The 13,330-nt window shown below is 36.0% G+C and overlaps 1 protein-coding gene across 4 annotated transcripts in view; it reads right to left on the bottom strand.

The window, feature by feature from the left end:
- LOC139863111 (uncharacterized) overlaps positions 1-6,821 on the bottom strand; it is a 220,872-nt gene extending 214,051 nt beyond the window's left edge. For 2 of the 4 annotated variants that reach the window (XM_071851760.1, XM_071851778.1), the window contains exons 1-4: positions 6,688-6,813; positions 6,333-6,424; positions 4,773-5,161; positions 4,471-4,690 (exon numbers count right to left, since the gene is read on the bottom strand). In XM_071851760.1, the coding sequence (XP_071707861.1) occupies positions 4,471-4,690; positions 4,773-5,161; positions 6,333-6,424; positions 6,688-6,710 (724 nt within the window). In that variant the 5' untranslated portion in view covers positions 6,711-6,813. Of the gene's footprint in view, positions 1-4,470; positions 4,691-4,772; positions 5,162-6,332; positions 6,425-6,687 lie in introns of all 4 variants that reach the window. The other 2 variants (XM_071851768.1, XM_071851773.1) reach the window with 2 other exon arrangements.
- Positions 6,822-13,330: the final 6,509 nt, after the last annotated feature.

The raw sequence follows: 13,330 nt of genomic DNA on the forward strand, positions 1-13,330 counted from the left end.
ACTCAATGTTGAAACTGATCCATTTCGTCCATGTGAAGATCATGAATATATTCTTGGACCAGAAGTACCATATCTTAGTGCAATTGGAGCTCTTATGTATCTTACAAATTGTACAAGACCTGACATTTCTTTTGCAGTTAATTTGTTGGCAAGGTTCAGCTCTGCTCCTACCAAAAGACACTGGAATGGGATCAAACACATATTTCGATACCTTCGAGGAACTACTGATTTAGGATTATTTTATTCTAACGAATCAAAACAAGATTTGGTTGGTTATGCTGATGCAGGTTATTTATCTGATCCACATAAAGCTAAATCTCAAACTGGATATGTATTCCTAAATGGAGGTACTGCAATATCATGGCGTTCTCAAAAACAAACACTTGTTGCTACATCATCAAATCATGCCGAAGTGATTGCATTACATGAAGCTACTCGGGAATGTTTTTGGTTGAGATCAATGACACAAATCATTACTGATTCTTGTGGACTAGAACGCGATAAAAGTCCAACAATTATCTATGAAGATAATGCAGCTTGCATAGCACAGATGAAAGAAGGGTATATCAAAAGTGACCGAACCAAACACATACCTCCTAGATTCTTCTCATACACTCAAAATCTCATTAAGTACAACGAGATTGAAATGAGATATGTTCAATCCAGCAAAAACTCTGCTGATCTTTTCACAAAAGCACTTCCAACTGCTATTTTCAGAACACACGTTCATAACATTGGCATGAGACATGTTCAAAAGATGTAACAACTGAAGCGATGTCTACTTGAGGGGGAGTCAACTCCATGTTGCACTCCTTTTCCCTTAGCTAAAGTTTTTTCCCACTGGGTTTTCTTTAGCAAGGTTTTTAACGAGGCAGTAACTTACAGTTGATTTTAAACAAACAAAATTGCTATCCAAGGGGGAGTGTTATAATATATAAATATATATATATAAATGGATAGTCAATTATTGATACACAAAAGTAATATTATTGTATTACCTAAACTTGTGATATTTTTGCTATAAATAGCCATGAATGCAAGCATTAAACTTGCACCATTTTCTCACACTTACAAAGTGTTTCTTTCTTTCTCTCCATTATCATCTTTGTTCTTACACTTCATTATTAGCATTCTTAATCAAGAATCAAATCACTAAAGGTAGTTATAAGCCTACTGAATTATAACATAATAATAATAATAATAATAATAATAATAATAATAATAATAATAATAATAATAATAATAATAATAATAATAATAATAATAATAATAATAATAATAATAATAATAATAATAATAATAATATTGAGGCTGATGTTATCTTTAGGCGTATGGGGATTTGGTTATGTGGTGTTTGCTACAAAACACACACGGTACGTGCTACGTGCCGTCATGGTAGGGGCCCAGATGTGCCTCCCCCCGATGAGGGAAATGGTGTTGTTCGTTTTGTACTTCATAATTTTACCAAGCCACTAGCCCCCTCTTCTCCTACTCGACTTTGTATTGAGGATGGTTCGGTGCATGATCATAACGATGGTTTTGACGTGGCTCTCCTTGATCGTTTGTTCTCTAAGGGGTTTCGCACGGTTAAGTCTATCCCTCCCAAGTGTCGTTTGGGGTTTTCTCGGGTTTGAAAGGTGCTCTTGATAAGGTGATCTCTAAGCCTGATGACATTTCTAGTTGGGTCTCTTTGTTGGTGTTACCCCTTTGTACCCTTAAAACCTTTCGGCCACGGAGTTGTCGTGAGTCTAGGTCTTCGATAAAGCGTCGGCATCAGGAAGAAAATATTTCCCGTGCTATTTGCTCTTGGGGGACAGCGGGTGGAAGTTTACAGCTTGTGAGGGAGTATTTGGCAGAGGATTCTCCTATGTTGTTAGTGGGTGATGATGAGGTCCTTGATTTGGAAGAGCGTAATATTAAGCAGTGTCGTAGGAAGATTTGTGATGGCCATTACACCGCTGCAGCTCGTGTTCTTTCTTCATCAGGCGTTGCTCCTTATAATGACGCCACGCTGGCGGACTTGCTGTCTAAGCATCCTTCTTCTATAGCTCCATCCTTGCCTGATATGACGGTTGATCACCTACACCTCGTTACGACTTCTGCTGTTGTTTTGGGCCAGATTAAAAGTTTTCCTCGGGGCACATCATGTGGTAGGGATGGTTTACGTGCACAACACCTTATGGATTGCTTGAGTGGTGCTGCTGTGGCAGTCTCGGATGAGTTGGTTGGCTCTATTACCGGGGTCGTTAATCTCTTTCTAGCTGGAAGGTGCCCTATGGAATTAGGAGAGTATATAGCTAGTGCTCCCCTCACACCGCTTGTCAAGCCCGGCGGTGGTATTCGTCCTATAGCTGTGGGTACTGTTTGGCGACGTCTTGTTTCGAAGGTTGGCGCTGCTATGGTTGGCCAGTCTTTGGGAAGTTACTTCGATGGTCTTCAATTTGGTGTTGGTGTTTCTTCAGGTGGTGAGGCTATTCTTCATGCTGTGAATCGGTTGATTGAGGATCGTGGCTCTGATGTTGGCCTCTCCATGTTATTAGTTGATTTTCAAAATGCATTCAATCTTGTTGATCGTACGTTCATGTTACATGAAGTTCGCCGCCTTTGTCCGAGCATTTCTCAGTGGGTTGAATTTTGCTACTCTAATCCAGCAAGATTGTATTATGGGAACCACACCTTATGGTCTTCTCAGGGGTGCAACAGGGGAATCCCCTTGGTCCGCTACTTTTTGCTTTGGTCTTACAACCCTTGGTTTCTAAAATAAGAGATAATTTTGAGGTTTGTCTTCAGGCGTGGTATTTGGATGATGGCACTATTATTGGGGACACTTTGGTGGTGGGGAAGGTTTTGCATTTGATTATGGGGGATGGGCCTCGTTTTGGGCTTCATCTCAACGTTGAAAAAACAGAAATTTTCTGGCCTACGGAGGACCCTCGCAGCAGGCAAGTAGGTGTCTTTCCTCCTAATATTGCTCGACCTTTAAATGGTGTTAAGTTGCTTGGGGCCCCCGCAAGTTCCGATCTTGGTTTTAGTAGTGAACTGGTGATGCAAAGGGTGACCAAGTCCATTGCGCTTATGGATAAGGTTGCTAAGCTTGATGATCCTCAGTGTGAGTTGTTGTTGCTTAGGGCATGTACGGGGGTTTCTAAACTCTACTTTACCTTGCGTACTTGTCCTCCTAGTATATTTGAGGCGGCTCAACGCGCTTTCGATGGAGCCCTTCGATCTTCCTTGGAGCGTATTGTTACTGCTTCAGGGCCTGGGTTTGGTGATTGGCAGTGGCGGCTTGCCACCTTGCCATTTGCATTTGGAGGGCTTGGTGTTTATTCTGCGGGAGATGTTCGTCATTATGCTTTTCTGGCTTCTCGATTACAGTCTGCTGGGTTGCAGACCAAGCTCCTACGTCATGCGGGTATTGTTGGTCTTGGTTGTGCTTTTTAAGATGCATTGGGTCTGTTTAATAAAACGGTTGGGTTTGATAGTTTAGGTAATCAGAGTGAGGTCGCTGCCCCCATACTCATGAAGAAATTGGCAGATGTTTATTTCACAAAGGTTACCGCTTCTGCAGAATCCACTTTTTCATTATCTCCCCGACAATCGGCCTTATGGAAATCGCAGCAGGGTGATCACACCTCTGCTTGGCTAAGGGCAGTCCCTATTTTGGGGTTGGGTCAGACGATGAACTCAAAGACTTACCGATGTGTGTTGTGCTACCGGTTTGGTGTTCCATTGTTCTCTATCTCGACGGCATGCTCTGCCCGTTCAAGGGTTTTTACTGGGGATATTTTCGGGGATCACGCAGTGTCTTGTGCTGGTATGGTGGGTATTAAGCATCGACATAATGTTGTTCGGGATTCCCTTATTGATGTTTGTTATCGATATGGGATTTCAGCGAGAAAGGATGTTGACATTGGGTTGTCTGGAGGGAACGACAGGGCCCTCAGACCTGCAGATGTGTTACTTTATTCCTGGGATTGTGGTCGCGATGTTTGTGTTGACTTGACAGGGTCCTCTCCTTTGACACAGTCTGGGCTTTCTGACTTTGTCCCTGGACGTGCTGTGGTTGATGCGGCTCGTCGGAAGCGGGTCAAGTACGAATCTAGCTGTCAGGCGATTGGTTATGGTTTCATTCCTTTCTCATTTTCTTCCCTTGGGGAATTAGAAAAGGATGCTGTTTCTTTGCTAAAACGGGTTCAGAAGAGTTCGATGGCGCAAGATATTGGTGCTGGTGCTGCTGCTCATATTTTTACTAGGATAGGTTTTGCTATTGCTAGAGGTGTGGGGGCCCAGATTGTCTCTAGGCTTCCCACTAATTTTTTGTAAGTTTTAATACTATTAAGTTTATAATAATAATAATAATAATAATAATAATAATAATAATAATAATAATAATAATAATAATAATAATAATAATAATAATAATAATAATAATAATAATAATAATAACAATAATAATAGTAATAATATAACCTTTTCTAGGGATTTTGGTATGGGATTTTGTTATAGATTCAAAAGCCCAGGAGCCATCCTTGAGATCGAAATGCATCATCCTATATTTATCAGAATCATACTCTTTCAAATTTGCAGAAAATATTGTGTAAGCCTCATCGGGACTCATTTTGGTGAAAATGGCATAAACTTCATCCATCATAAAGTCGACGATGCTTATTATCTCCAATTCGAAAGCCGCCTGAAATGAAAACAGAAAAATTATGAAGCAAACTAAGATATGTTCGAACAGGAAGGACGAATTCAAAAAAAAAAGGGCATACTTTAATAAAATCAATAGCATAGTCCTGAAAACTTGTTTTCGAACATACACGTCCCTCACAGAAGTCTATAACCTTTTTAATGATTTTCTTTTTGCAATTGACAACCACAATGTCAGATCCATTGTTGATAACGCGTCGAACCTTTCTAGACTCCCTGCAAAAAAGCTCCGCGTTAAATGGTATTCCCCCGCCCACAGTTTGAAAAACAAACTCAATGTTTCCGCTATCGCTTTCACTTTCGCCTTCGCTATTGCTTTCGTTATCGCCTTCGCTATTGCTTTCGCTATCGCCTTCGCTATCGCCTTCGCTATCGACTTCGCTATCGACTTCGCTATCGACTGCGCTTTCGACTTGGCTTTCGACTTTGCTTTGTTTATCTTGCATGTTTTCTGCGGCAATCAATCAATCATCAATCAAGTTGTAAATAACAGGAAAGTAATAAATTATTATTATTATTGTTGTTATTATTATATTATCAATTATCAACAACAATAATAATCAGCGAGGTCAACGGTCAACATATACACGCATAAAAAATAGGATCGACACCAATGTCCTACTTTAGATTGTAGATCTTCTTTTGTGCAACTTTGAAAAATAAAAATCCCAGAAGATCAATCAAAGTAAGTGGTAAGATTCTAAACCCTGGGAAGAATCTTAAAGACAAGAATGAGAAAGAGGTATTCGGGAGTTTTTTTTTACAAGGGATGTTTGATAGTAGTGAACATCCCAAACAAAAATAAACCATGAAGATAGAAACGTGGAAGACTAGGGGACTCCGGAACAAAGATAAAGGTCGTAATGTAGGTACTTTGTTTAACAAGTTCCAAATACAATTTAGTGTTTTACAAAAAATCAATGGTGGAAAATATGTGTCCCATAGTGTGCTTAAATAGGTGTGGAGATATGTGATTTATGATGGTGTTCAAGTTTCTTCTAGGGGTTGATCAAGTGGATTAGTTTCATGTTAAAGAGATGATTGCTTTAATCTTAAGGATCTCTCATCTCTTTCAATGTCGGAATTGATGGTTTTTAATGGTTGGTTTGAAGTTCCCAAATCCATTGATGTATGTGTATAGTTTTGGTGATATTTTGATGTTCATGGGTTCTCGGCTTATGTGGTCTTTACTATATGCAAAATGTTCAAAGTTAGAATTGAAGGTATGGAATGATGCAAAGGTGGTCAAGAATAAGGTAGAATTGTCATCTTTGAAAAGTCATATATAAGATTTAATGAAAACTCATGAAACAAGGAACCTGCTACCATTCGAAACCAAGTATATGATTAGACAAATCATCCATGGTTGCTACTATACTGGTGATGAACAAGATGGAGTCTACCTCCTTATTTTGGTTTTATATGTATGCAAGCTTGTAACTGTCCAGTCTTTATTTTAGTGGCTTGCTTATCAAGTGGACATAACATTGTAAGTCCAGCTTGTTCACTGGTGTACTAATCAAATTTTCACTATTTAGTAGAAAAAATTATCAATTTAATTCTAGTTTTTTGCCAAAAAAAAACAACAACAATAATAATAATAATAATCATTAACAATGCACCTATATCCTTTGCTTTTCTAGGGATTTCGTTATCGGTTGGTTTCTCTGAAGACGGTTTATCCTTTGCCCCATCCAACATTTTTTGCTTTATGCTACAATCAATCAATCAAGTTGTTCATACAAAACTAATAAATTTAAACCTCCGAAGTAACTGCGATTTTTATTGACTAAAAAAAAAAAAAAAAAAAAACTAAATCTTTTTTGTATACCAAGGACCGGAAAGATTGAACCAATCGATTAACCGATGGAAAGAGTAAACTTATTTAAAGGAAACACTTATCCTATGGAAACACAAAACTTTATGTTTTTTGAAGTCGATTTGATGTTTAAAACGAATTGAATTGAAAGAAGGTACCTGTAACTTGTCCCGATTTTCATATGTGAAGAGTCTGGAACGAACGATTTAAGGTTGGTGAATGAAATAAGGGTGAAGATGGTACTATGGTAGCGTAAGATTGTGGCTGGAACGAATGATTTACGGTTTGTAATCGATTGATCTTAACTGTTGGCGTGTAAATTTCCCTTTTTATAATCAGCTATTGGGCTAAGCAAGTAGGTGGGCTAAATTGATTGTTTGGGTCTAAACTTGGTTCATCGACAATCAATATAATAACTAGTTACGTATTTGCCCACGCGTTGTTGCGGGTACTTGTTATATGATAGCATAGGTTGTTGATTGTTGCGTAGCGATAGTTATTTATATGAACAAAATAAAACACTGCAAAGACATTTAGAAATTAGTAAGTTGCAATATGGTAGTGAGTTTCAAAATTATGTGCAACACTTGCAAAAACTTCTAGTTCGTGAAAATTAGAATATTTTTCTTTTCATTGATCTCATACTTTACTATTATTATCATATCACACATATTTTTCTAAAATGAGTTTAGTAAGAAAGCAATTGGTGCATGAGCTATTCCTACGATAGAAACCGATCATGATCTCTGCAAGATCAATTACATTAATCAAAACAATAAACTAAAACAACTCTACCATTCCAAAACAATCCAAACTCAATAGAGTTCAAATCTTTTCACGATTAAAACCCAAAATATAGTTACAAAACCATCCTGCTTATAATTATAACCATTAGAATTAGAATCTTTTACTATACAAAAAAAAAAAAAAATCCTATATTTACACAAAGCTTCATATGTTGATCTGTTTGCTACTTAAAGAGATCATTATAGATGATGTTATTATAGAAGCACTCCGGAGACTTTTATCATCACCTCTGTTTAGATAATAAATAAATGTGAGAAAAGGAAGAAAAAAAAAATTATAGATTGAGACAAATTTATAAATGAGAAGGTTAATAGAACTCGCATGAAACGCTCATTGACATATAGATGCAAAAAAAAAAACCGGATCCGAAAAATATCCGAAAAAAATCCGGAACCGGATCTGGTTAGATCCGGAACCAGTTCTTGGATCCAATCCGGATCCGACCGGTTCCTAACGTTCGAACTGGACCGGATTTTTTCTGGATAAAAACCGGATAAAATCCGGATTTTTTTAATCCGGATAAAATCCGGATTTTTTCACTGTTTCGGTTTTCAAAAAAAAAAAATAGCCATTTTTTTACCCTTTTTTTTTTTTTGCAGATTTTTGAATTTTTATGGACCATTTTACCCCTACAAGTGTAGTATAAATAGATGGTATTGGGTTTTGGTTGAAAGCACACCATCTAATTCTCTCAATTCTCTCTAAATCTCAAAATACTCTATAGTTACACTATAATTACTGACTAAACTCTACTTACTAATCCTATAATGGATAATTCACAAGCATTCGATTCCGCTTCCGTTGCAACATCTTCACAACGTTATACCAACAACGATGTTCACCGTATCAAAAATACGAGTCGAAAAGGTGACGTTTGGTCTAATTTCGACTTGTGCGTGATGAACGATAATCAAGAAAGAGCTCGTTGTAAGAAATGTTTTAAGTTCCTAGGTGTTTCTGGTAACTCTACGTTAAGAAAACATCTTGAACGAAGTTGTAAAGGAACCATTCAAGAAGACCTGACACAACCTACACTTGGTCGGGATGGTTCGATTTTTTTATACGATCAAGAAGTTCTTCGTGAAGATTTGGCAAGGTTTGTCATTCAACAAGGGCTTCCTTTCAACCACTTCGACAATCCAAAGCTTACGGAGTTAATTCGGAACCGACTACAACCGCGATATAACAATGTAAGTCGTACTACTCTTATAACGACCCCGTCCTAATCCATCAGGACGAATACATTACATTTGGTTACATCGCGAGGTACTTGACCTCTATATGATACATTTTACAAACATTGCATTCGTTTTTAAAAGACAAACTTTCATTACATCGAAAGTTGACGGCATGCATACCATTTCATAATATATCCAACTATAATTTACTTAATAATAATCTTGATGAACTCGGCGACTCGAATGCAACGTCTTTTGAAATATGTCATGAATGACTCCAAGTAATATCTCTAAATGAGCAAATGCACAGCGGGAGATTTCTTTCATACCTGAGAATAAACATGCTTTAAAGTGTTAACCAAAAGGTTGGTGAGTTCATTAGTTTATCATAATCAATCATTTTAATAGACCACAAGATTTTCATTTCCATTTCTCACAAAAATACGTCCCATGCATAGAGACAAAAATAATCATTCATATGGATTGAACACCTGATAATCGACATTAACAAGATGCATATAGAATATCCCCATCATTCCGGGACACCCATCGGACATGATAATTTTGAAGTACTAAAGCATTCCAAATTCCAGAATGGGGTTTGTTAGGCCCATAGATCTCTCTTTAGGATTCTCGTCAATTAGGGGCCAGTTCCCTAATTCTTAGATTACCAGGCTAAAAGGGGCATATTCGGCTTCGATCCATTCAACTATATAATGTAGTTTCGATTACTTGTGTCTATTTCGTAAAACATTTAAAAAGCGCATGTATTCTCAGTCCCAACAATATATATTGCAAAAGCTTTTAAAAAGGGAGCAAATGAAACTCACAATACGATATTTTGTAGTAAAAATATGCATACGACGACACTGAACAAGTGCAGGGTTGGCCTCGAATTCATGAACCTATATCAAGTATATATATTAACACATTGTAATATTAATCAACTAAGTTTATATATATTTTATAATATATATAGATTAATATCCTTATATATAGTTATATTAATCTTTATGATTTGTTATATATGTATATACTTTCATAAATGTTATATTAATATAAATAATATTATATTACTTAATATATTAGATACTTAGTATACTAATGATATATGAAATAAATATATATTTTTATATAAATATCTTCTGTTTGTAAAGATAATAATAATAATAATGAAATAATAATTATAAGAGTATTAGTAATAACTACCTCAAAGGAGTAGCCCTTAAAAAAATGCCCAAGTCCGGGTTTGAACTCGCGACCTCCCGCTTAGGGACCACCCACCAAACCATCGAACTACACTTACATTTTCGAATTATAACCCACAATTATTTTGTTTTAACATGTTGATACGGCAAGTCCAATTCAAAACTCATTTTAATGTTGTAGCCCAAAAAGAGTTTGATGAGCCCAATAGAGAACTCGGTCCATAAGCCCATTCGAAGCCCATGTAGTAACATTTAAATGGAAGAATAGCAGCCCAATATAAATCACTAATAGATTACGGCCCAAGGTAAAAATATAAACCGAACATAAAATCATAACATCACTTTCTCAGTTCATCGCCTTGCTCATCATTATTATTCTCCATCATCGAATCATCATCGAATCTGTCATACTTGTTACCGTAACCTCATCTATCTAATCTTGCTAAACCAAAAAAAAAATTGCTGCAACAGTGGCAGGCATGGCTGCTGTTTCTCATCAATACAGGAATAAATAACGAAGCAGGTTGTTTGGTTTTTGGGACTGACCGATACAGACCACGTAGCTAGAAGGTTATTGGTTTAAAGAAACAGTCCATGGTGCATGTTTGGTTTAATTTTAATTGAATGGCTTTATGCACATGTATCCCACTATTTTAAAGTAAGAAAGTCTTTGATTTATAAATTGAAAAAGGTGTGAATGAACAAACAAGTTGTAACATTGGTCGGCCATAATGCTTGAATTCTTCACTAGTGTGCCATATTTTAATGCTCTTCATGGGGTAACTTTAATACACTCATTTTCAACTATAGGATATAATATAAGACCCGTATTGTTTTTGTGGGGTTTGGTTTCCAACTAGAACATAAAGAAACAACACCACTCATCATTTGGTTCTTTATCATTATCTGATAGGTCAGATCATGTTGAGATTGAGAGAAATGATAAGATAGAATGAGATTCGGTAAGTAAGAAGGAGATTCTGTATGAGAGAGAATCGGTACAATTTACATTCCACAGCTTCTAGAACTCAGTTACAATACAATGGCTATCTAATTAGGACTACTTAGGTTCCTTATATAGCCCTCTTCTAAGGAACCCACCTTATAAGCATGTTTCACATTAACACTATACAACTTAGGGGTCCTAACAATCTCCCCCTTAGTGTTAATTGTGAAATTTACAATATAATCCTATTGTGAAATCTTAAGAGATCCAAACGTTAGTTTCCATCGTGAGCCATCTGGTTTTGAAACTTCTACTTGATTTTCTGAAATTTGCTTAGAAGGTTTCCAGACTCCCCACGCTTTTCTTGGATCTCCCTCATGTAATGGATATTCATCCGTTTCTTTGAAATACCTTCTCTTTCTCTAGCCATGAAGAATCTCAAACTGTCTTGTACGGATCCGGAGCTTAAGACGATCTCTGATATGCTTTATAAACTCTCCAAGACCCATTTTTGTATCAAAGTCATCAACCTTGCTTTGATGAATTTTAAGATACTTCAGTGCAGCCTTAAGTGTTCCATCTGAATATTTGTTCAGCTCTTCAGTACGAATGAACACCTTTTCTTTTTGAGAATTTACAAATACAAACCCTTCGGGTTCGAATTGCATTTGAAACATCCTCATATCCTTCGGTCCCTCTGTAAATTGATTCTGACACGTTATTCGAATCTTTTTCCTATTTGCTTCGAGACCTATTTGAAAATCTTCACGTCTCATCAGTTGAATTGTCTCCATCATGTATCTTTTCACAGCTTCCAAAGCTTGAGCCTTAGCAAAAGGTCGAATGGTGATGATACTGAGGTAGTTGTAGATGTGAATGATGTCAAGCATATCTAGATTATGAAAATCTGCTTCTGTGAACTTGTACTCTTTCTCATCTTCTCTAATAACGTGGAACTGACTGATGACATCTTGATGTTAAAGCGAAGGGGTACAAAATACTATTAAATTTTACAAGGAAATACTATTAAATACGATACAATTTTACACAAGTTATTTATTTATTTATAGAGTGGATATACCTAAACCTTGCTACAACACTTATAGGCAGTGTACCTAATTGTACAGTAGTGTAGTTTTTAGTAAGTCCGGTTCGTTCCACATGGATCTAGTAAACTAGTTCAACGCTATATTAGTTTTAACTTATAATTGTAAAAATACAAATATATATAAGTAATATTATTATTATAAAGGGGGGGTTTTTACCGTTTAATGACCGGTTTGTCGATTTAAAAACTTTAGTTGCAGTTAAAACCTAATGTAAAATATTAAATATATAAAAGGCTTAATTTAAAGCGTAAAGTAAATGACAATAATTAAAGTGTGAAAAAGTAAAATGCGATAAATAAAATTGCAATAATTAAAAAGTACGATAATTAAAAGTGCGATAAATAAAATGACAGTAAATAAAAGTGCAATAATTAAAAGTGCAATTAAATATGAAATAAAGGAATTATAGTTATTTAAACTTCCATAATCATGATGTTTGACATGTTGATTTTAGTTTATTACCATGGGTTAATTGTCCTTTGTCCTGGATTATTCAATATGTCCGTCTGGTTTTTGTCCATAACAGTCCATCAGTCATAAATATAAAGTGCGAGTGTCCTCGTCAAATTATTCTTATATCCGAAGTCAAATATTTCAACTAATTGGGGACTTAAACTATAATTACACCAATTTTCTTTGTATATAATTCACCCCTGTTTTAATAAGTCCATTGACTATTAATCCATTCCCGTGTCCGGTTAAATGAACGATTATTAGTACTTATAAATATCCCGCCCATCGTGTCCGATCGAGTGTATATGGTTATTTATAGGTACGTCCAATTGTAAATCTTTATATTAAATTAACAAACTATCATTAATTAAACAAATATAAAGCCCATTAATAGCCCATAGTCTAATTTCTACAAGTGTCGTTCTTTTGTCCAAACCCCAACTATGGTACAAAGCCCAATTACCCCGTCTTAATATTTTAGCCCAACATCATGATTACTTCGGCTTAAATAAGCATAATAATAACTTAGCTACGAGACATTAATTTAAAAACAAAATTAACCATAACTTACAGTGGGAATTGATAGCGTAGCGGTACACGGATAGAGTTTCGACTTACACAACCTTAAAACATTCGACTAACCCAACCTTATTATTATCACTAACTTAAAATTAAAATTACAAATTGAGATTATGACTTGGATTGATACTTGATACATAAATATAAGGGAAAGAAAAAGAATAAGAAAAATTAAGTGTAAAAATACGTCCGAAAATGCTGAAATTTATAGATGTGGCCTGACATCTGATGCCATGCGATCGCATGTATTTAACACTGCTTGGCCATGCGATCGCATGGCCTACTTTTCCAGCTCACATGTCTTTGTTTTCTTCTTTGTCGACGTTATTTAATATAATATATAATATATAAATAATTTATATAATTATTTAAATATTATATTTTATTCTTGCACATAGTAGACTTGTAATTTTTAGTCCGTTGCGTCGCGCGTTGAGAGTTGACTTTGGTCCCGGTTCTGGATTTTCGAACGTCCTTGCGTACAATTTAATATCTTGTAGTTTGTGTTACGCGGCTTGTAC

Source organism: Rutidosis leptorrhynchoides, chromosome 1, assembly GCF_046630445.1.
Source record: "Rutidosis leptorrhynchoides isolate AG116_Rl617_1_P2 chromosome 1, CSIRO_AGI_Rlap_v1, whole genome shotgun sequence".
Taxonomy (NCBI): domain Eukaryota; kingdom Viridiplantae; phylum Streptophyta; class Magnoliopsida; order Asterales; family Asteraceae; genus Rutidosis; species Rutidosis leptorrhynchoides.